The 21735-nt window shown below is 35.9% G+C and overlaps 1 protein-coding gene across 1 annotated transcript in view; it reads right to left on the bottom strand.

Annotated features, from left to right (window-relative positions):
• MYO6 (myosin VI) overlaps positions 1 to 21735 on the bottom strand; it is a 171138-nt gene that overhangs the window by 10575 nt on the left and 138828 nt on the right. Inside the window, 11 exon segments of the mRNA XM_017881129.1 lie at positions 1565 to 1603; positions 4704 to 4733; positions 5124 to 5150; positions 7299 to 7459; positions 8688 to 8766; positions 9722 to 9930; positions 12854 to 13004; positions 13760 to 13850; positions 17698 to 17827; positions 19379 to 19456; positions 19544 to 19674. Of these exon segments, the coding sequence (XP_017736618.1) occupies positions 1565 to 1603; positions 4704 to 4733; positions 5124 to 5150; positions 7299 to 7459; positions 8688 to 8766; positions 9722 to 9930; positions 12854 to 13004; positions 13760 to 13850; positions 17698 to 17827; positions 19379 to 19456; positions 19544 to 19674 (1126 nt within the window).

The raw sequence follows: 21735 nt of genomic DNA, 5'->3' as shown, positions 1-21735 counted from the left end.
TAAACATGTATTTCCTCAGTCTTTTACATTTTGAAAGATAACAGCCATCCTGGCAAGCAGTGAAGACACATATTTAATTGAAAAATGATGTCTGAGAATATGTTACTTTCTTCCTGAAGTAAAGGAAATTATTCTTTCAATATTAAGCTTAACAATGAAATAAATAAGGTGCCCTCACTTCTTTAAAAGGCCTGCATACGCTTTCTTTCTAGAGAATAAAAAATAGCATTCTTCATCCTACATACTTAAAATTGTTTGACGTAGTGATTGTTAGTTACATATAAGACTAGCTAAAGAATAATGTGTGGCCATTAGTCCTTCCTGTATTTTTATGATTAAAATCTGTTTTAGCTTTGTTGCAGAATCTATACTTTTCATAAGCGGTGTAAGTGGCAATTTTCCATGTAGCTTTTTGGTCTTAATTGCTTTGCTCAAAAACGGCCAGCTGTGTATCAGCAAGGTCTCTCATTTCCTTAACAATAAATCATGCTTTTACATTTATTCAAATATTCTTTGTCTTTTCTACATCCTTAAAACCCAAAAAAAAAACCAAAAAAAAAAAAAAAAAATCCTTTTATTTTAAGCTGTTCTGGGACTCTTTTCTAGGAGGACAGCTGAAAATTATTATGTTTTGTTCTTGTTTTCTTCTGAAAGAAGAGGTAAACTGACATACAGTGTTATAGATTGTCAATGTATATAAGGTATTAGAATATATGTAAAATGTGTTTTGATACTTTTAAAAATTACGTTAAATTCAAATGATTATTGCTTAAACTATGGTTTTAATAACACTAACTTTTCATTCCTATTAACTGAAACAAAAGTACATCTACTAAAAAACAGCATCCAAAGAAGTACATCAATGCAACACATTTAAATGTTTCCCCACCTCCATTTCTGGAGTTACTAAAATAGTAAAGGGATAATTTGCTGATTATTCAGACTTGCTATAAAGACAATCATGTAAAGAATACAACAGTAGCACACTGATTTTTAAAAATATATTAACACTGTTAATTATCTTTATAACTTCAAAATTAAGAATTAACATGTTAGTGAATCATATCCATTTATAAAAGTAACAGACCAGATCCTGTTGGTGGCTCAATTTACACCAGTGGTTTTCAAACCATGTGCCATAGTGCAGAGCCCCTCAAGAGCCATGCTCTTCCTCTACCTCCTCTTCAACGAGGCACAAATTAGGGGGAGCACCACCCCAGGGAGAGCTGCGAAATACTCATTTTGTCATGACGAGGGGAAGAAATCTCCTACTGAGACTAAGTTGGTGGCGGCCAGAGATAAGCAGTAGAGTTCCACTGCCAAGGGAACTGTCCCATTCAAAATACCAATGGTATCCCCACGACCTTGAAGGAATACTGCTTTTTAACTTTTTCTTTGTTGGGTAGTGTGAGGGAGAAGTGATATTTCTTGTACAGAAATAAATATCACTTTACATAGAAAAAGCAGGCTACTCATGTAACAGGTTCTGGTCCAAATAATCAAAAGTAATTTAAAAATATGATTTTGAGGTGAACACTCATTTCCCCAATTACACTGCACTAACCTACTCAAAAATTCTGACATTTCTTTGGCCATTTGTTCCCTACAAGAAAAATAACACAATATGGTTACATAAAAGGCATACTACATAAATTAATTAAAAGATCTAAAAGTATAATTAAAATATATTTTTTCAATATTATTTAACAACTGTTTATAACTGTTTTACTTTGTTAATGCCTACGATATAGTTTTCAACAAATCTGGCCATAACACACAGCAATATTTTCGTTTAAATCCAGTTAAAGTTATCTGAATGCCTCTCCATTTTTGCAGTAGCAACTTTTAGATAAAATCTCAGGAAAGCTTTTATGGTATTCTTTTACATACAGAATACAAATAACATGGTCTAAATCCATACAGGAAACTTGGCAAGATATAGATTCCATGTGAGGATTTTTGCACCAGAGTTGTTTAGTAAATATTAGTTAGATAAGGCACAATGGTGGAAAACCACAAGCTGATGTATTTGACAGTGTCAGAGTTTAAAAAAGAATCTGATGTGTTCAAAGCTCTAAAATTCCAAATCGAAGCATGCTCTTAAGAAAAAGAATATCAAAACAGGGACTAATGAAAGATCTGAGGCATTCTGACCTTCCAAGAATAAACATTTGCCAAAGACAAAAAACTTACCTTGCTTTTGTAACCCAAAACAGTATAACTTTTCTCAAAATGTGTTTAATTCTTTAAAAGGGAATGAAGTTTCCTAGTGTTCATCAACACTTCTTTATTTCCCTGCGTTTTGCTCTTTTCCTTCATAATTATTTTCTCATTCATTCTACTCATCAAACTCTAGTAACCTCAAACCCTTCCAAATCAGTAAAATCATAAGAAAAGAGGATGGGTATATTTGCTTTGAGGCGCAGTTTCCTGAATGCCTGCCAAGAGCTGGGACCCTGACTAAAGGAGCAGAAGACTCCTGTATTCCTCTTTTCTCATCATGAACACTGTCTACAATTATGTACGGATGGAGGTGTAAGAAAGCACAGTCAGAGAACAAGATATCCTTCAAAGCTGACAGTGAAGGACAGCAAAAACAAAATATAACACAAATACAATCTAATAAAAATTATCTTTTGAGCAATACATTTATCAATCTCTCTCTAAGCTAGTAGTTTCTCAGAATCTTCTCACTTTCAAATGCAGCATGATTTTGATAGGTATGTTTAATTCTATTATCACTCCACCTCAAGGTTTTTGTCTCAGGATTCAAGAGCATCTGTTTTTACCATCTTTTCCTCCTAAAGCTTCCTCCATTTCTTTTCCCATGTTAGGTTTTAAGGGAGTCCATGGACTTTCAAATCTCTTTACCACTGGGTCTGTTGATCGTACAGGTGTTTTTCTGTGTGTTTTGACAGTACAATGAATGGCAGTCTCTACTGATGCATTATCCTCCTTGACCCTACATCAAGATACACCTGACCTAGACCAATACACTACAACAAATTCACCAGACAGAAATGGTTCCTGCACCCAGGCGCTTTCTTCCTTCTGATTTTACCACACTATATGCAAATACAATTTCACCTTAGACATTGACTGCAGGACTTATTTAATTCAAGCTCAAATGGTTAACTATAAAGCAGTTACGGCAATGGAGGGCAAGAGTACCCACTCAGAGGTATTTTCAAAATTTGGGGCAGTATTGTGGTAACAACGATGTGTGCGTATACTCCTGTCATCTGCTGATGTAAGGGGAAAGGAATGCCAAATGTCCTACCCAAGGAAGAACTGCTCCATGCCCCATTTAACTTTAACATGTCCGTCAGACATACAGAGGTGAAAAACACATACAAACACCTATTTTACATGTAAACAAAGTTTTACATGTAAACAACGTATTTTCTGCATGCCTTTAATATTCACAGAATTTTTTTAGGGCTTACACAAATACTGTGTAATTGAGAGAATATTGTACTTGGCTCTGTTCAGAACTTCACAAAGGACTGTTCACAATTTCATGGCATGTGAATGCCCAACACAACATTCCTATATCAATTTGTATTTGTAGCTACAGCATTCGTGGTGATTCTATACATAAGCAAAAACATCTGATCACTTATCATGTCTTCTACTGCAGTTATGCACAAGCACTTTCATATTAAATAAGTATGTCTTATTATAAATGACTATCCTTGTATTTCCACTTTATGTATATTGTTTGGAGAGTTATTTACACAGGTTGCATCGTTTATTAAAAAATTGTTATTGGGGCTGGAGTCTGATAGAGTTGAGAACCATCAACATAAATGTTAAGTTGGAGTCCTTAAAGCTATTTAAGATTTTATATATGTTCCAAAATCCTTATATGTAGTATACATAACATACATACAAAATATGTTTTATATTTTATATAAACAAAATTTATACTCCAAATGTTACCTGGATTCTTTGTGGGTAGATTTTCATAAGAAAAAGATACATTAGCACCGAAGTTAGCATTACATATATAATTTCAGATGATGAATTATTTTAGATGTAGCAGAATGAACTATCGTATATAATGAAAATCAAATATTTTATTATTATTTATGCCTCCACACCTGCTTCTATAAAGAAGGTAAGGGGCAGTTTAAAAAAATACATAAAACACGCCAGGTGCGGTGACTCATGCTTATAATCCCAGTACTTTGGGAGGCCGAGGCGGGTGGATCACGAGGTCAAGAGATTGAGACCATCCTGGCCAACATGGTGAAACCCCGTCTCTACCAAAAATACAAAATTAGCCAGGCGTGGTGGTGTGTGTGCCTGTAGTCCCAGCTACTTGGGAGGCCGAGGCAGGAAAATCGCTTGAACCCAAGAGGCAGAGGTTGCAGTGAGCCGAGATCAGACCACTGAACTCTAGCCTGGGCAACAAGAGCAAAACTCTGTCTCAAAAAAAAAAAAAAAGAAAACACAAAACAAAATGGGTGTTACATTATGGTTTAAGCAGATGATACAAAGAAGGAAACCAAATCATGAGCTACTGTGATTGAGCACCAAACAAGAGCATTAAACATTGTTCCTAGAGAAGAAAAAGATGAAAAAGGTTATCTCATTATCTTTCAATAGAAGAAAATAATTTAAAATTTACTCCAATGAGAAAACTACTCCCGAAAAGTATCTACAACCTATTTTTAAAAAGGTAAAGGTAAGTGACATACGGTGTCATTTTGGGTCTTGCTCCATCATTTCTGTGAAAAGAATATATTTTAGTTAATATCGTAACCAATTGTGAACTGTGAAAATCTGGATTGTGCAAATTTGTGTTTCAATTACTTTATCATTGATTTTAAAAACTCAATTGTTTCTAATCAACGCATGAGATCACTCAGAATTTTAATATATTTTTAAGTATTCATTAAAATGATTGGAAAATAAGGCATGCAGTGAAAATTAAAGAGCCAATACATTACATCTAGATTAGAAAATTCATACATTGTGAGATTTGTTTTTAATAGAATCTGGATATTATTTTACAATGTTAGGTAATGTGAAACCATCTCTTTGCATCAAGGATCATATGTATAACTGATTGAAATTATATTTTAGAACGTATGACATACATCGAAAACAATTCTTACTTAGAAGTTACTGGATATGAATCCAAGCTGGAAAAGTAACTTAAAATTGCTTATTGAAGCAGAATCAATCCATAATATATATATTTTTTAACACAGCACAGAACCCAACAACATCATGCTATAGATTAAGAAGAGTTTACTTGGTTCTTACTCATAAATTTGTTATAGAAAAAACTCAGTGCTAACAAAGGTAAAATAAACATTCAAAAACATTTAGCTACAGCCCATGGAGTAAGATTACACTATCAAACATGCGATATCTGTACAGAATATCATTCATAATGAAGTGCTAATGCTTGTAGTTCAGACTATAAAATCACCACGATGTCCAGAAGGGAAGGAGCTCATGAGGACCTGAGGGTCAGGGAAAGCTTCCCGGAGAGCTGACAGAAAGGATTTGGAGGGCATTCCTCATACCATCCCTAGGTCTGAACCACAGAACTAAAACTAGCTCTTCTGCCTTTCAAGTCATAATGGTTTGAATACCTCCTCTTTACTTAATATGGTCCCATTACCTAGCTAATTCTGCTTAATTTAAATTACAGGTAATTTGTTTATATCAAAGGTCCTAAATGGTCCACTCTTTCTCAGAGACTACTCAACCTGGAAGAAGTGTACCTGTCTGAAGATGGGAAGGGTCCACATATGAGCCAGTATCTTGTATACAGTATATGGAATGGCACTGGATATAGCTTGATATTTCAAGTGCATAAACATAAAGCTTGATGATAAGTACCAATAATGACTACATTAACGAGTCCCTGAGAAACTGACTTCTGCCATAATAAAATCAACTCTGTCAACCGCAGTACTTCCTCACAGACATCAGGGATAGCAGCTGTAAAAGTCTGGTTCATTTAAGAGCCTGCCCTAGGTGGCTAGTCAGCTACACATAAAGGCTCCCAATCATTCTGACATAACACAGGTGGAAGGAATACAACAGCAGCTGAGCTGAGTCTGCATTTATAAAAGCCCTATCTGGGCTAAAATATTTTAATTATAGTGAAATCTTTAAAAGCCCAAATATTGGACTCAAACCCAAGAGCTTAATAATTATAACATCTTTTGTTCATATAGCCATATTCAGCTTATTCACAGTATAATGTACGTTAATATACAAGCAGTCCCAGAGCTCCCCAATACAATCACATACTATTTGGTTGATGCAAAAGTTACTGCAGCTTTACACATGCCAAAAACCGCAATTACTTTCGCACCAACCTAATAGAAAAAACGTGAGGGCAACTCAATACGCCCCTTTCTTTCCCTGTCTTTTGTTTTTTTGCTAAATATTCCATTACATTGCAATTTGATCCTTTCACAAGGAAACATCGCCATCTAGTGGTTGTACTCTGTATTTCGTCATAAACTGCTTTTAAGTTCTGAAAAGCATGGTTACATGTGTCTATGTGCCTCTCAATATATACACAACATATATATACCTACATACAAAGGAACCTCACAAAATAGTTTTGTTATTATAAATAATCAAAATAATTAATGCTTCTACATACTAATTTTTTAAAAAAATGAATCTATTAAACCTTTCTGCAAATTTTAATAAGAGCTTCCAAATTCCTACACACTCCACTATAGTGGAGTGGAGTGCTTAGAGAGAATTCAGAAACCCAAGAAGCCAAAATATTTCAATGAATTTAACTCTCCCTTCTTGGAAAGGGAAACTCATTTATGCTGAGGCACTGCAGAGTACATTTCTCATTTCAACTAACAGGATGTTTAACATATTAAATTTTTTTGCATTCGATTTTTCTAATGCAAAATCTCAACTACAAATACATTAAACTGCATTATATAACACCGTCAACTTATTTCGATGCCAGTGTTTGATGACAGGTATTTAGAAATTAGGTGCCTACCTAATATACTACACTCTTAAACAATTTCAGGGTAAAAGTTAATATGTTTTCTTAACAGAGTACTCATTAGTGAAATTTTAGTCTTATTTTTCAATAGTTTATTAATTTGATGAAAAGTCAATTATTTCATTCACTTGAGTATGAAAGCTGATACAAGTAATTTTAAAATTATTTTAGCTCAAATATACCAGGGCCTTCAGAATATGATTTTCTCCTATTCCCTTTTGCATGGAAATGAGAGGCAGAGATAGAAAAAGCAAAGGAGAGCGCGCTATACCCCACCCAGGGGCCCCAGTACCTCCGCAGTGCCAGGTCGGCCTGGGCCTCATCACTGATGAGCTCGGCTTCACTCTGGGCAATCCTCAGGGCCAGCTCCCGGTCCCTGCGCTCCTGCTCCAGAACCGCTTGCTGCTGGGATTCCTCCTCCTTCTGTCGGGCCAGCTGTGCCTCCACTTCAGCCTGACAAGGGCAGAAAGCCATTTCACCAAGAGTTCTTCACTTGTTTACTTGATCGCTCCCCTTATTACTTCAAATAAAAGGGAAGGCATAACTGCCCCCATACAAGTTCTTTACTAAGGAATTGCTTAAGCACTGATCTCTTCAGTCTCTATTTTCTTCTCTATTATAATTAATGCTTCAAACACATCCCCATTTTGCCTCTTTCCCAAGACCAAGAGAAGGCAGAAGAACCACAGCGCCACAATTCTATGACTATAAATATTAGTGTCCCAAACATCATATGAGTATCTTAGGCATCCCATTAACACTAGCACCTAGAGAGCAGATGTCAGGAATTTAAAGTTTGAGTTATGCTTAGGATATATTATGAAAGCCATGACAAACAGAAAGTCAAATACATGAGCAATTTATTCTTAACATGGGACTTTTTAAAAACGAGGGGTGGAGAGAGAATCTTAATCCTAATTTATTAATACCAGTATCTACAAAGTTGTATGATATCTTAAAACTTAACATTTTAAGTGAATTTTCATTTGACTCTCCCCTAGGTACAATAACAATTATTAATATTTATTGAGGTACACAGTGTTCAAAATGCTTTAACATGTATTAACTATCAAATGCTTGCAACTATTATCTATCCACATTCTACAAAGAGAAAACTGTGACCCAAGTTACTCACTATAATCTATACAATGTTACAATTTCTGTCAGTGACTGATCCTGGATTTGAACCCATTTCCCTAGTTCCAAAGTCCATTCCCATAACCACTTCAAAAACTGGCCTTTGGTCTCTGGGATAAACTAGTGACAGCTTATCTAGCAAATCAAGATCTCATTTTCACTTCCTTTGTAGGTTCCATTTTATTTTATTTTATTTTATTTTATTTTATTTATTTATTTTTGAGACAGAGTCTCACTCTGTTGCCCAGGCTGGAGTGCAGTGGTGCCATCTCGGCTCACTGCAAGCTCCGCCTCCCAGGTTCACATCGTTCTCCTGCCTCAACCTCCCAATTAGCTGGGACTACAGGTGCCCGTCACCACACCCAGCTAATTTGTTATTTTTAGTAGAGATGGGGTTTCACTGCATTAGCCAGGATGGTCTCGATCTCCTGATCTCGTGATCCGCCCGCCTCGGCCTCCCAAAGAGCTGGGATTACAGGCATGAGCCACAGCGCCTGGCCTGTAGGTTTCATTTTAATAGAAATTCAATCCAGTAAGTACGTACTTGAATGCGTTTTTCATCATCTTCTCTTTTCTTTCTCTCTTCTTCTTCTTGTTTTCTCTTTGCTTCCATCTCAAGTTTCCTAATAAAAAATAGAAAACTCTTCAAAAATTTAATAGAAAATAAGGAATCCTTCAGAAGACAATTTAACTATTATTTAATAATAAAGGCAACAGATTGGGAATGCAAATTAACCTCCTGGTCACATATATCAACTTATTTTGAACAAAATAAAATTTAACTCTATTGACAATAATTCTTAAATAAAACAAATGTAATTGTATTCTATAACTTTTAACATCTCTAGATTAATGTGATTACAAAGCCTGGCTGTAAGGTCCTGATTAAAGGTGCTTCCCTCTACTCCCTCTCCAACTCAACAACTCATCCATTCTCTTGACCCTATCATGGCAATCTTTCAAAACGTTATTAGTTTTAAAACTGCAGAAAAGTAGAAATGTCATTTACCTAGCTTAGAAAACAATAAACAAATCATAGCTTTAAAAAGAAGAAAATCTTCAGGTATAAGAGTCTAACTAAAATTCAGATTATAGTTAAAATTATTTTATGTTATCATTATTATAAAATGAGCTTATTTTCTCAATTTTCAAACTTATTACAAAATTGGTTCATTAAAATAAGAACACCGTTTTAAGAATTGTCAACTTGGCACAGTTGCTCACGCCTGTAATCCCAGCACTTTGGGAGGCTGAGGCGGGCGGATCCCCTGAGGTCAGGAGTTTGAGACCAGCCTAGCCAACACAGTGAAACCCCGTCTCTAATACAAATACAAAAATTAGCCAGGCATGTTGGTGTGTGCCTGTAGTCCCAGCTACTCAGGAGGCGAGGCAGGAGAATCAATTGAACCCGAGAGGCAGAGTGCAGTAAGCCGAGATCACGCCACTGCACTCCAGCCTGGGTGACAGAGTGAGACGCTGTCTCAAAAACAAAACAAAAAAAGGAACTATCATTAACCACTGTGAATACCAATAATTCACTATTTAAGTCTCTTTTTCAAAATAATATAAATGCCTCACATCCGCCTTTCCTCCTCCTCCTTTCTTCGACGTTTTTCATCTTCTTCACGTCTTTTTCTTTCCTTTTCCATTTCTTCTTGAATACGCCTCAGCCTTTCTGCTTCCTCTTCCTGCTGTTTTTTTTTCTGTAATGCACTGAGGAGTTGCTCTGAGCTTTTAACCAGTGCATCATATTCTTTCTGTATTTGTTCCCGCGTCATCATAGTGGACTTTAAAAAATAAAATAATAGGTACGTAAAAGCTTATTTCTTCTGTTGCACAACCATGTGAATATACTTAACAATACTGAACTATAAACTTAAAAATGGTTAAGATAAATTTTACGTTTGTATTGTTTTTTTACTACGATTTAAAATAAAAAACTACTCCAGTATGCAAATACAGCAAAAACTAGGTAAGATGGTAAGCAATATGTCCGTTATCTTTGCTATACTGTTTGTACATTAAATACTATTCAAAAAATGTTTTATGTTATCTCTGCACACAAGTATTAGACATCAGACAGGTGTACTGTGGATAAGGTAATATATTGCAGTGAAAAATTATTTCTACGCCGGGTATGGTGGCTCATGCCTGTAATCCCAGCCCTTTGGGAGCCGAGGTGGGCAGATCACCTGAGGTCAGGAGTTCGAGACCAGCCTGGCCAACATAGTGAAATCCCGTCTCTAACAAAAAAAAATACAAAAATTAGCCAGGCATGGTGGTACACACCTGTAGTCCCAGCTACTCGGGAGGCTGAGGCAGGAGAATTGCTTGAACCCGGGAGGCGGAGGTTACAGTGAACCGAGATCACGCCACTGCACTCCAGCCTGCGCAACAGAGCAAGACTCTTGTCTCAAAAAGAAAAAACTATTTCTTAAGTAATGATCAGCTAATTTAGCAAGAGTTTACTACTACTTTATAATAATGTTCAAATAGTACCTAGAGAATACTTTAAAAATTACTAAATATATCCAAAATTATTGGATGATTTCGCCTTCAAAAAATGTGGGTGGGTTAATTTATAATACCACATAAACAAGGATGGCCCTTGACAGATTTATAAAATCAGTTGAGTCTATTTATAGCATTTTCATTTTCCTCCAGATCTTTTTTTTCCTTTCTACCTCCAAGATTGCCATTGTTTACATAAAGTATCTGCAGAAAATATAAAATGCTCACATTAAGACATTTATTATATCCCACATACTTGCACTGACCTATGAAACTGAGAAAAAGCATTAAAACTCTAAAATATAATTGAGGAAAAGATACAAAATGTAATTAATGAAATATGAAATATAATTAACAAACACAGAAGAGTCTTCAATTCCACTAGTAATCAAATAAAAATCAAAACAAAAAAAGGGGTCCCATTTTTTTCCCACAAAATTGGAGAGGAAACTGCTATTTTCACAAAATTAAGTAAATTACATTATCATATCTATGAAAATAATGTATTAACATGGACGAGTATATATCATAATGGTAGAGATAGAAATTGAAATGTGTATTATGATAAGAACTATGTAAACATTTATGCATAAAAGAGCGTAAGGTAAAGTAAAAACAAGTAAAATTATACTGTAAAGATAAAAGTAAAAATATACTGTGATATACAACAGTATATTAACTGAATTTGTTAACGTGGAGGTATTAAGAGGTTTTTGGTGGTTTCTCCAATTTTTGTTGTTGTTGTTGTTTTAAGCCACGGGTCTGTCACCCAGGTTGGAGTGCAGTGGTGCAATCTCTGCTCACTGCAACCTCCACCTCCCGGGCTCAAGCAATCCTCTAACCTCAGCCTCCTTGGGACCACAGGCTCATGCCACCTTGCCCAACTAATTTTTTGTATTTTTGGTGGAGACAGGTTTTCGCCATGTTGACCAGGCTGCTCTCTAACTCCTGAGCTCAGGGGATCCATCTGCCTGGGCCTCCCAAAGTACTGGGAATACAGGCATGAGCCATCACATCTGGCCTCCAAATTTGTTATAATATTACTTTTATCATTTATTTATTTAATTATTTTTAGACACAGTCTCGCTCTGTCACCCAGGCTGGAGTGCAGTGGCACAATCTTGGCTCACTGCAACTTCTGCCTCCTGGGTTCAAGCAATTCTCCTGCCTCAGCCTCCCAAGTAGCTGCAACTACAGGCGCGTGTGACCACACCCGACTAACTTTTGTATTTTTAGTAGAGACGGGATTTCACCATGTTGGCCAGGCTGGTCTCAACCTCCTGACCTCAAGTAATCCACCCACCTCGGCCTCCCAAAGTTCTGGGATTACAGGCGGGAGCCACCGTGCCCCACCACTTTTATAATGTAAAAATTAGTTTCTCAAAGTAGAAAAGCATGAAACAAATTAAATTATTTGCATTCATCCTCTCTAAGTCATGATTATGCAAAAGCTCACCAATAAAGTATGGTATTTTAGTTGTTCTTTTGTGGAAGGAACATCTTTTTTTTTTTAATATATGTGTTTTGTGTTTTCTTTTTGCTTCAACTTTAATTTTTTTTGTTTGTTTGTTTTGAGATGGAGTCTCACTCTGTCGCCAGGCTGGAATGCAGTGGTGTGATCTTGGCTCACTGCAATCTCTACCTCCTGGGTTCAAGCGATTCTCCTGCCTCAGTCTCCCCAATAGCTGGAATTACAAGTGCACACCACCATGCCCAGCTAGTTTTTGTATTTTTAGTAGAGACAGGGTTTCACCATGTTGGCCAGGAAGGTCTTGATCTCCTGACCTCGTAATCCCAAAGTGCTGGGATTACAGGCATGAGCCACCACACACAGCCTTCAACTTTTATTTTAATTTCAGGGATGCATGTGCAGGATGTGCAGGTTTGTTACACAGGTAAACGTGTGCCATGGTGGGTTTGATGCACAGATCATCCCATCACCTAGGTATAAAGCTGTGGGGAATATCTTTCTTAGCAACAGAAGAAATGGCATAAAATTATCTTCTTTAACTTTTGCTATGAAATTTTCAAACATAAAGTGTAGAGGTAATATGATGAGCATCTACTTGCCATCATTGGATCTCAACACATTTTGTAATTTTGAAAAACTAAGGACCTTTTCTATACAATTTCAATATCAGTAACGAAATATATTAAATTATGTAAAAAGTCAAAGTCATCTGGGTTAAAATTACATACCTTAATTTTGGCCATCAAAGCATCAATAGAAATTTCCAGATCCTTGATCTGTTTATTCATCTCTGGTTTTCCATCTTTCAACACACTGACTACCTCATTAAATTTATCAAGTCGTTTTTTCAGTGTGCCCACCTTAACCAGGCCATCAATGCTGTAAAAATAATACTTCATTAGAGCCTAATTTCATCGTATAGTACTTTTGGCAGATTTTTCATTTATAAAATGCTAAACAGGGTATTTCACTTCCGTTTTCAATATTATCTAGTATTCTCTTTTTCAGATCTTTTGTTGAAGGCTTAAAAAATCAAATATGAGTGTGAATGACACTGATGCCTGTCAACAGGATTAAAGCCTTCTACAACTTTGAGAATACAAATCACAGAGGACCTTAAAGGAGTTATCTAAGTCTCTTTGAAAAGGTGTGATGGATCAATAGATATTCAGACTTACAGTTCTTAAGTCTAAACTAAAAATGAAAGATTCAAATAAGAAATAAAGACTAATTTATAATGGGGCAATGTAATTCCTACAGATAATCTTGAAAATTTTGGTAAACATATTAGTGAGTTTTTTTTAAAATGTCACCTTGATATTATCAAGAAACTCAAATAACTAAAATAATCGGAATAAAAGAGCTTCTCTCAACACTTATTTCTTGTTTTATAATCTTTATACATTTTCGTATGGCACTTCAAATCCTTTCATAGAATGAGGCAAGTAATAAGGTAATAAATGAATTAACTAATTTCAAATAAATATTACAAATAGAAGACTAATACATCATCTTACCAAGAACGTGAGAAAACTCCTTGAGTATCCAAACTGCTTTTTATTATGACTTTATTGTCATTTTGTATTACAGTAACTAGGTTTTGTAGAGTTCTTTTTAGGGACTATTCATCTTACCGAGGTTTGTGTCTCCTCTTGCAAAGCCACATTCGAATAGTTTTTTGCATTTTAATGCAGGCTTCAGCTCGATATTTTATTTTGTTTTTCACTACATGTAAGAGTAAAATAAAATGATAGAAAATTATTCAGTTTAAATCTAACATATATTTTAAAAAACTCATTTTCACAAAGTAATTCTCAAGAAACATGAAATCTTGTATTATGTATCAGATATCAAAAACAGAAAGTTTTAACATTTCTTTTTTGTTTGTTTGTTTTCGTTTTGACAGAGTCTCAACCCAGGCTGAAGTGCAATGGCATGATCTTGGCTCACTGCAACCTCCACCCCCCCGGGTTCAAGCGATTCTCATGCCTCAGCCTCCTGAGTAGGTGGCACTACAGGCACATGCCACGCCCGGCTAATTTTTGGATTTTTATTTGAACCAGGGTTTTGCCATGTTGGCCAGTTTGGTCTCAAATTCGTGACCTCAAGTGATTCTCCCACCTCAGCCTCCCAAAAGGCTAGGATCACAGGTGTGAGCCACCATGCCCAACCAGTTTTAACATTTCTATAATTTCTTATTCTTCTTAAAATAAAAAGATACTGAAACCACCTACGCAAATTTACAACGAAGGAAATTATGTAAAAGAAATCTGACCTAACCAAGTCCATCTTGCTCCTAACCTCTAAGCTGTCCTTGTTCATTCCTGGGTGTGGGCCGAACTAGTCTTGGGAAGGAATTTAGTTTATATAGTTTAACTTTGAAACAAACACGTTAATAGCCCTTTCCCTAAATAAACCCCCTTCTTGCCTGGGGAACCAGTCAGCCTTTGCAGGACTAACAAATTGGCTCCAAGATTAGAAATTACTGTTTAGGAGCCACACAGCCACCTCCCCAAATTGCTCCCGTATACAACATCACATTTGTAAAACCTAACATCAGTGCTTGAGATATTCTGCAGACCTGCCAATGCACCAGCTGATGCCACCTAGATAGGTAATCTGGCCCGGCCAGTTCTATGATCCCACTCAGGAACAGAATAAAGCAAGAAAAACTTTGACCCCCTATAAACTATCTACCAATTTATCTTTAATAATTATTAAATTATCTACCTACCAAATTATCCTTAAAAACTCAGATCTCCGAGTTTTCAGAGAGACTGATTTGAGTAATCATAAAACTCCAGTCTCCCATACAGCCGGCTCTACGTGAATTACTCTTTCTGTACTGCAATTCCCGTCTTGATAAATCAGTTCTGTCTAGGTAGTGGGCAAGGAGAACCCACTGCATAGTTATAATATCATGTACCTGGTTAGGCTTACATTTTAAATGCATTATTTCCTTATTATGCTACACTGCTACCTCCCAAACTGTCTTAGGCAACATACTGAACAGGTATGTCCTGAAAAAAGGATTTACCTGTCAAATGAGTGTATGAAAAGCTGTACACTACACTTCTGTTTGGAGGTTCACAATGAACACAGAGTGAAGCCTCTGAGAATCCTACAGCAAAGAAATCTACTTAACTTCAGTTACTCAGAGTTTCCTAGGATGATCTGGCCTTGAACATTTTTTTTGAGAGCTTCCTATTAACATTCTGAAAGATCCCTGCCCGGTTACTGACTTCAGTACCACTGTAGAACACAGTCCACAAATGAACGGTGTAACAGATAATTTTATTATAATGTGTTTTCTATCATAATGCAATGTATAAAGCTGAACGTATTAAACTACAGTAATATATTTATATTTTATTTGTAAAATGATGGGAAAAAGAGATTCTGCTTTTTTCTTTTATATTAATAGTTCTCTTTTATCTATATTCACAATTGTCTAACAAAATATCTCAAAATAATCTCTGTTTGCATGATTCTTTTCATTAGGCCAAAAGAATTTTCCTCTCCTACTAATAAGGAAAAATTTACTGAATCCTTTTCAAGTGCCTAGCACTATTTCAGGTACTCTGATGAGTATGAGAGGCAACTGTAAATGTAATCAAGTTACTGATTCCCACACAGTTCCCAACGATTAAAGGTTTGCCACACATCCTTAGGCAACCCCAAAATGTTCTGTCCCTCACTTTTGTTTTGGGCCAGCTATGTAACTGCTATGACCTGGCCAAACCACACATAAAAGCAGCTTAGCCCAGTATGTCAAAGGGGTTTGAAATCCTAATCCCAAAATCCATAATCCCAAATGTTGAAATCCCAAAAGATCAAAATTCCTCGATTAAAATCCCTAACATCTAAAATCTCAAAAATCACAATCACAGGGATCATAGAAGAATTTCAAAAGGAGCAATCTCATGAAGAAAATGAATATGAACATATTCTCCAAGAAGAACCATGTCCTAAAAGAAAAAAAAGCACCTATTATTCATGGTACAAGATTTCAAAATATAGTTAATGACTGAGAAAGACAGCCAGCTCTTATGGACTACCTCCATGCAACTGTCTATAATCTATCCCTGTAATACACTTTTTTGTATGTCAAACTTTCTTTTAGTTTTGGGGTTTTTTTTTTTTTCTTTTCTTTGCTTTTATTTTCACTATCTTGAATTGTTAGCATTTTTTAATTATGTAGAAATTTTTAGAGAGTTCTAATTTACTGTATTCATATTTTGCAAATTTAACTCCACGAAAATGCATTATCACAACATTTACTTTCTGGGTAAACACTGTGTGTGTATACAAAAACACTGAAACTTCCTCAATCAGTGAACAGATGTCCTTTATCACACATCTGCACTTGTAAAAGATAAAATTTCTCAAGATCACAGTTCTCTGGGCAACTACAAATGCAGTGGTGACTCACCATCATTTTTGACTGATCTCATCAAAAGACAGCTTGTTCATCACAGTATTTCAGATGAATGCAGTAACAAAGCTGGGTGCACAATTACCAACCACAATAATATGTGTTTATGCATTTCACCTTTTGCCCTGCTTCTTTATGAACATGGTTTGTCTGCTCCTATTATACCCATGCAACTATTGTTAGTATATGTGTTTATACTTCCAAAAATATATATGTTGTTATTTCCTATTTTATTGTGTAAAGTGGCCTATGAAGAGTTCTGTCATGTTTTTACATGTTTCTCAAATCCCCTTTTAAAAATGTAAATAAATATCTTTTACAGAATATTTCTATTATTTTTTACAGAATCCTGGTTTTGGGACTTTCATCTCTTGAGATTTCCACATTTGGGATTATGGTGTTCAAGACTGTGTCTTTCAGGATTATGATAGACTTCCTTTCAAAGAACAGGAGTTAAGGGGGATGGTAGGGGAAGAGACTGAAACAAAAAACTGACACACCATTTCACATGATTTTGAAAGACATTCAAATAATTCAGACTTCACCTTTTATGAAAGGAAAGTCATAAAAGGCTTCTAGTTTAGAGAGAGATCTCTAAGAAATCAGGAAAACCAGTCTGGAAGCTAATGAAATTATTATGCAAAAGGCGGAAAAGGACTTCACTAAGGCACTGGCAAGAAAAAGAAAGGAATGTACAGTATTTGGAGGAGGAATCAACAGGATCTGGTGACTGACAGTATTTCAGGGATAAGAAAGGAAAGTCAATCACATTTGGAATTTTGGGGGTATGTGTATTGTAGATGCCATGCAGGCAGAAAGAAAAGTTCTGGTTTAAGTCTGAGAGATCAGGGGATGGTGAGGGTTGCGGGGACGAGAGAAAAGAATCAAGACAGTGAATTCCATTTTGTTAGGACACTATGAAACTGACACTCTTATAACACATTTGAGTAAAGAAAATAAGTATCATATACTCAAAAAATAAAAAAAGAAAGAACATCTACAAATAGGAACCTGGGACCCAGTGCGAACAAGTCTCAGTCTCTGTTGCCCAGCATCACCTCTGAGACAGCTTTACAACACTCCACAAACCATCTTAAAACAATGAAAGACCCTATAGGTGTGAAGGAAAACACCTACATTTGATGACTGAGAGTGAGCACCACTGAACTTTCTTCCAGCGACTGCATGTGAGCCAGTGATTGACTCTTTTAACCAACTCTGCTAAGTGGTCAGGGTCAGACTTCATGATCTGATCAAATTCTGCAAACTAGGAAGTGAAATAATTTAATATCAGTATTAAAATATAAATGCATTTAAACACACAAAAGACATAAAATAGAATTCAAATCCAAAATCTAACTGTCGGAAAATGGTCACATGTTAATTACATAAGCCTTGGCGGAGAATACAACAAACCCAAACATACTTGGCCACATTTTGCTTCCTTTCTTTCTTCAGGAGTTTTTTTGGAGGTAAGGGAGGTTACTTAATGCTAGGCAGCATATTCAATAACAAAAGTGAGGGGGAAATGACTTTTAAATTACAGGTGGCTGGCAAGAAGACTTTATTGAGAAAAGAATGAAAAAGGACTACTGTATCTCTGAATTGGCTCACCCACATTCTCACATATCCTTACGGAGCTTTTGATAAGTGCATATTAGCTATATACTACCAGGTACCACCAAAATTATTCTGTCTCTCCTAACTCCCATTACCCACCCCCAACCTGTTTTGCAGTGGCACAATCTTGGTTTGCTGCAGCCTCAACTTCCCAGGCTCAAGCAATCCTCCCACCTCAGCCTCCCAAGTAGCTGGGATAACAGGCACGTACCACCACACCTAGCTAATTTTTGTATTTTTTTTGTAGAGATGAGGTTTTGCCATGTTGCCCAAGCTGGTCTCAAACTCCTGGAACCAAGCAATCCCACTGCTTCAGCCTCCCAAAGTGCTGGGAGTATAGGCATGAGCCACAGCGCCCAACCCCCATTTCCATTTTGAACAGAGATGAGAAATTGCTACTAAGTGACAGACAACACAAATAAAATAGCTAATAGCTTCTGAACTAATAAAATACATTATTTCCACTATATACCACAAAATTCCATCATGATTTCAATCCTTTACCAAATATCCCACTACAATATTAAGAATGTCAAAAACCCATCAACCAATATAATGGCTTCTTATAGTCAAAATTAAATTAAAGGTAACATAACGAGAGTAAAGATATTTAAATCTTTGTCTTAAGCTTTCAATAAATATTTCTAATTTTCTGTAGTTTAAACAAGAAAAGTGCTTTCTCTATGAGACTATTAGTTCTCAAATAGTTATTAAAGCCCTAAAACAAGACTGTCCAAGCTGCAGTCCATGGGCCACATGTGGCGCAGAACAGCTTTGAATGAGGCCCAACACAAACTCATAAACTTTCTTAAAACATTATGAGATTTTTATAGCAATTGTTCTATTTTTTTAGCTCATCAGCTATCATCAGTGTTAGTGTATTTTATGTGAGGCCCAGGACAATTGTTCTTCTTCCAATGTGGCTCAGGGAAGCCAAAAGACTGGACAGCTGTGCTCTAAAAATAAATGTGGAGTTTAGAATAAATATGTATGATTAAAGCTAAACAAATTATGAACATTATATTTTATCTTCAACTTTTTTTTCTTTTCTGGGAAATGGTATGGGAAATGGCAATTCATGTTGTTAGTGACCATATGATTCAAGAATAATACAAATTATTAAATACTTTAAGATATTCACTAACCCCAACTATTTGTTTTCATGAAGTTACAGCTTAAAGTAAAAATGTATATTTACCTTGCCAGGTCTAAAAAATACTTTGGTTAACCCAAACTTGTAGTCATTCTCATTTAAGCCCAAAGCTTTAAACAAAGCCTGAAAATAAAAGTTAAAAGTTAGTCAATTATTAATAGAAAAGACAAGTTTATAGCTAAGAAATTTCAATTTGGGTTGCATTTATACCTTACAAAATAGTCTTGGATCCAATCTTGCAAGTTTATCTGGCATATACTTTTTGTACATGTTGTAGAGTTCATGAAATGAAGCTCGTGATGGGAAACCACCCTGCATCAAGTCCAAAACAGACACCATCCCTAGATTCAAGAACAAACACAAAGCACTGTCAATCACTGTTCGAAGTCCAAAGTAACTTGTGAATGATCAATTCTATAAGTTATTATTTAGAAATGGACAATTTATGAGAGTTATCAGCAATTAAATATTATATAGGAAATATATTTATAGTCATTATGTCCCAACTTATCCACCACCTAAAACTACTGTAGTCAAATTTCCTCTAAACCCAGTAAGACTCTTTTCTAGAGGCAAATTATTAGTCTCTAGACAGATCTAACTGGGCACAGTGGCTCATGCCTATAATCCCAGCACTTTGGGAGGCCATGCCAGGCAAACTGCTCGAGCCCAAGAGTTAGAGACTAGCCTGGGAAACATGGCAAAACCCCATCTCTACAAAAAAAGAAAAAAATAGAAAAATTAGCCAAGCAAGGTGGTGCGTGCCTGTAGTCTCAGCTACTCAGGGGGCTGAGACAGGAGGATCTGAGCCAAAGGAGGTGGATGCTGAAGTGAGCCTTGCAGGACACTGTATTCTAGCCTGGGTGACAAAGTGGACACTGTATCAAAACAAAACTAAGGAAAGATCAAGTCTAGTTTGTATGTTTTTTCTGTTAGAAGACTCTGTGTCACAAATGCAGTATATAAGGCAAAGCCCTGCATTAAACCACTTTCAAAGGCCTGAAGTTAATTTTAGAACAAAATTCCTGAAAGAATCTCCAAAAAGTAGACACATTCCCAAGTTATCACCAGTGCATAAGGCAAATGGAAAAGAAAGAAGAGCTCACTGTTTCACTATAAAGACTGCCTTTCACTCACCTGTCAAAGCAACTAGACTACTGGGATGATTAATCTATTGGATAAAAGTGGTTAATCTGAGTCCGCAGTCAATGCGAGATTTTCAGGTCAGAAAGAGTGTGAAATAGGCAGGGAATGGCTGAACAGCTACAAGTGATGCCAAGACTTTTATTTACAAGACCTAGATTTCAGTCTCTGGGACTATTCAAATCAATGGAGAAAATAAGATTATTCAATAAACAGTACTATAACAAACGGCAAGCCATGTGGAAAACAAAAACAACATTAGATCCTTGTCTCACTTCTTACACCAAAATAAATTACTGCTGGCCAAAATTTAAATTAAAACAAACTCTAAGGCTTTTCAACCAGTTAATTTTATTTTAAAGTAATCTCACAGGAAAGATGGCCTTTCCAGGCAGTCAGATTGAATTTTAACCCATTTGACTGGCAAAGGTATAAGATATCAATTAGTACTCAGAGCTGACGACAGTGTAGGAAAACACACAGATGCATTCTTAGCAGCAAAGTAAGCCAGTGTAACAATTTTGGATGGCAATTTGGAAATATCCCTTTGGCTCAGTAAATCTGTTCTATGATTTTTCACACTGTGGGCAAAGATATGCATGTGGACAATGTCCAGATGTCCTCTGGGTCATTGTTGGCAATAGAAAAAAAATCAGAAAAAAACTAAAATATCAATTGATTATGTTACAACCATATGATGGGATGTGAAATATTGATTTAAAAGAATAGAGCAGAGCTTAATCTAACCAGTATAAAAAAATATATCCAAGATGTAGAGTTAAGTGGTCACCCCTAAGAGCTGAGCTTTTTTGTTACTTATATTATTCTGTACTATTTAATTTGTTACTGTGAATTTTCAATATTAATTAATGAAACACATACAAGAAATCAATCCTATGGGGGAAAAAAAAATCTCCAAAACTAGATTTAGCTCTAGACTTTGCTTTGAGAAAGAAAAGTAAGGTTTGGTTAGTATCATCACAGTTTTTGGCCATTTGTATCAAATAAACAAGTACCTTTGGAAATGTACACATCTAAGTCTCCTGGCTTGCCCTGTAGCGGCAAAGTATAAACTGGCTCACAGTTCATTAAGAATTTCATGGTGCTTCATTCAAAAGCTAGCAGAAGGCAAGAAATAACTAAGATCAGAGCAGAACTGAAGGAGATAGAGACACAAAAAACCCTCCAAAAAATCAATGAATCCAGGAGTTGGTTTTTTGAAAAAAATCAACAAAATTGACAGACCGCTAGCAAGACTA

This window comes from Rhinopithecus bieti, unplaced genomic scaffold (genome assembly GCF_001698545.2).
Source record: "Rhinopithecus bieti isolate Rb0 unplaced genomic scaffold, ASM169854v2 scaffold_12476, whole genome shotgun sequence".
Classification (NCBI taxonomy): Eukaryota; Metazoa; Chordata; class Mammalia; order Primates; family Cercopithecidae; genus Rhinopithecus; species Rhinopithecus bieti.
The sequence above is the reverse complement of the archived record's forward strand: the minus strand, read 5'-3'. Positions and strand labels throughout refer to the sequence as shown.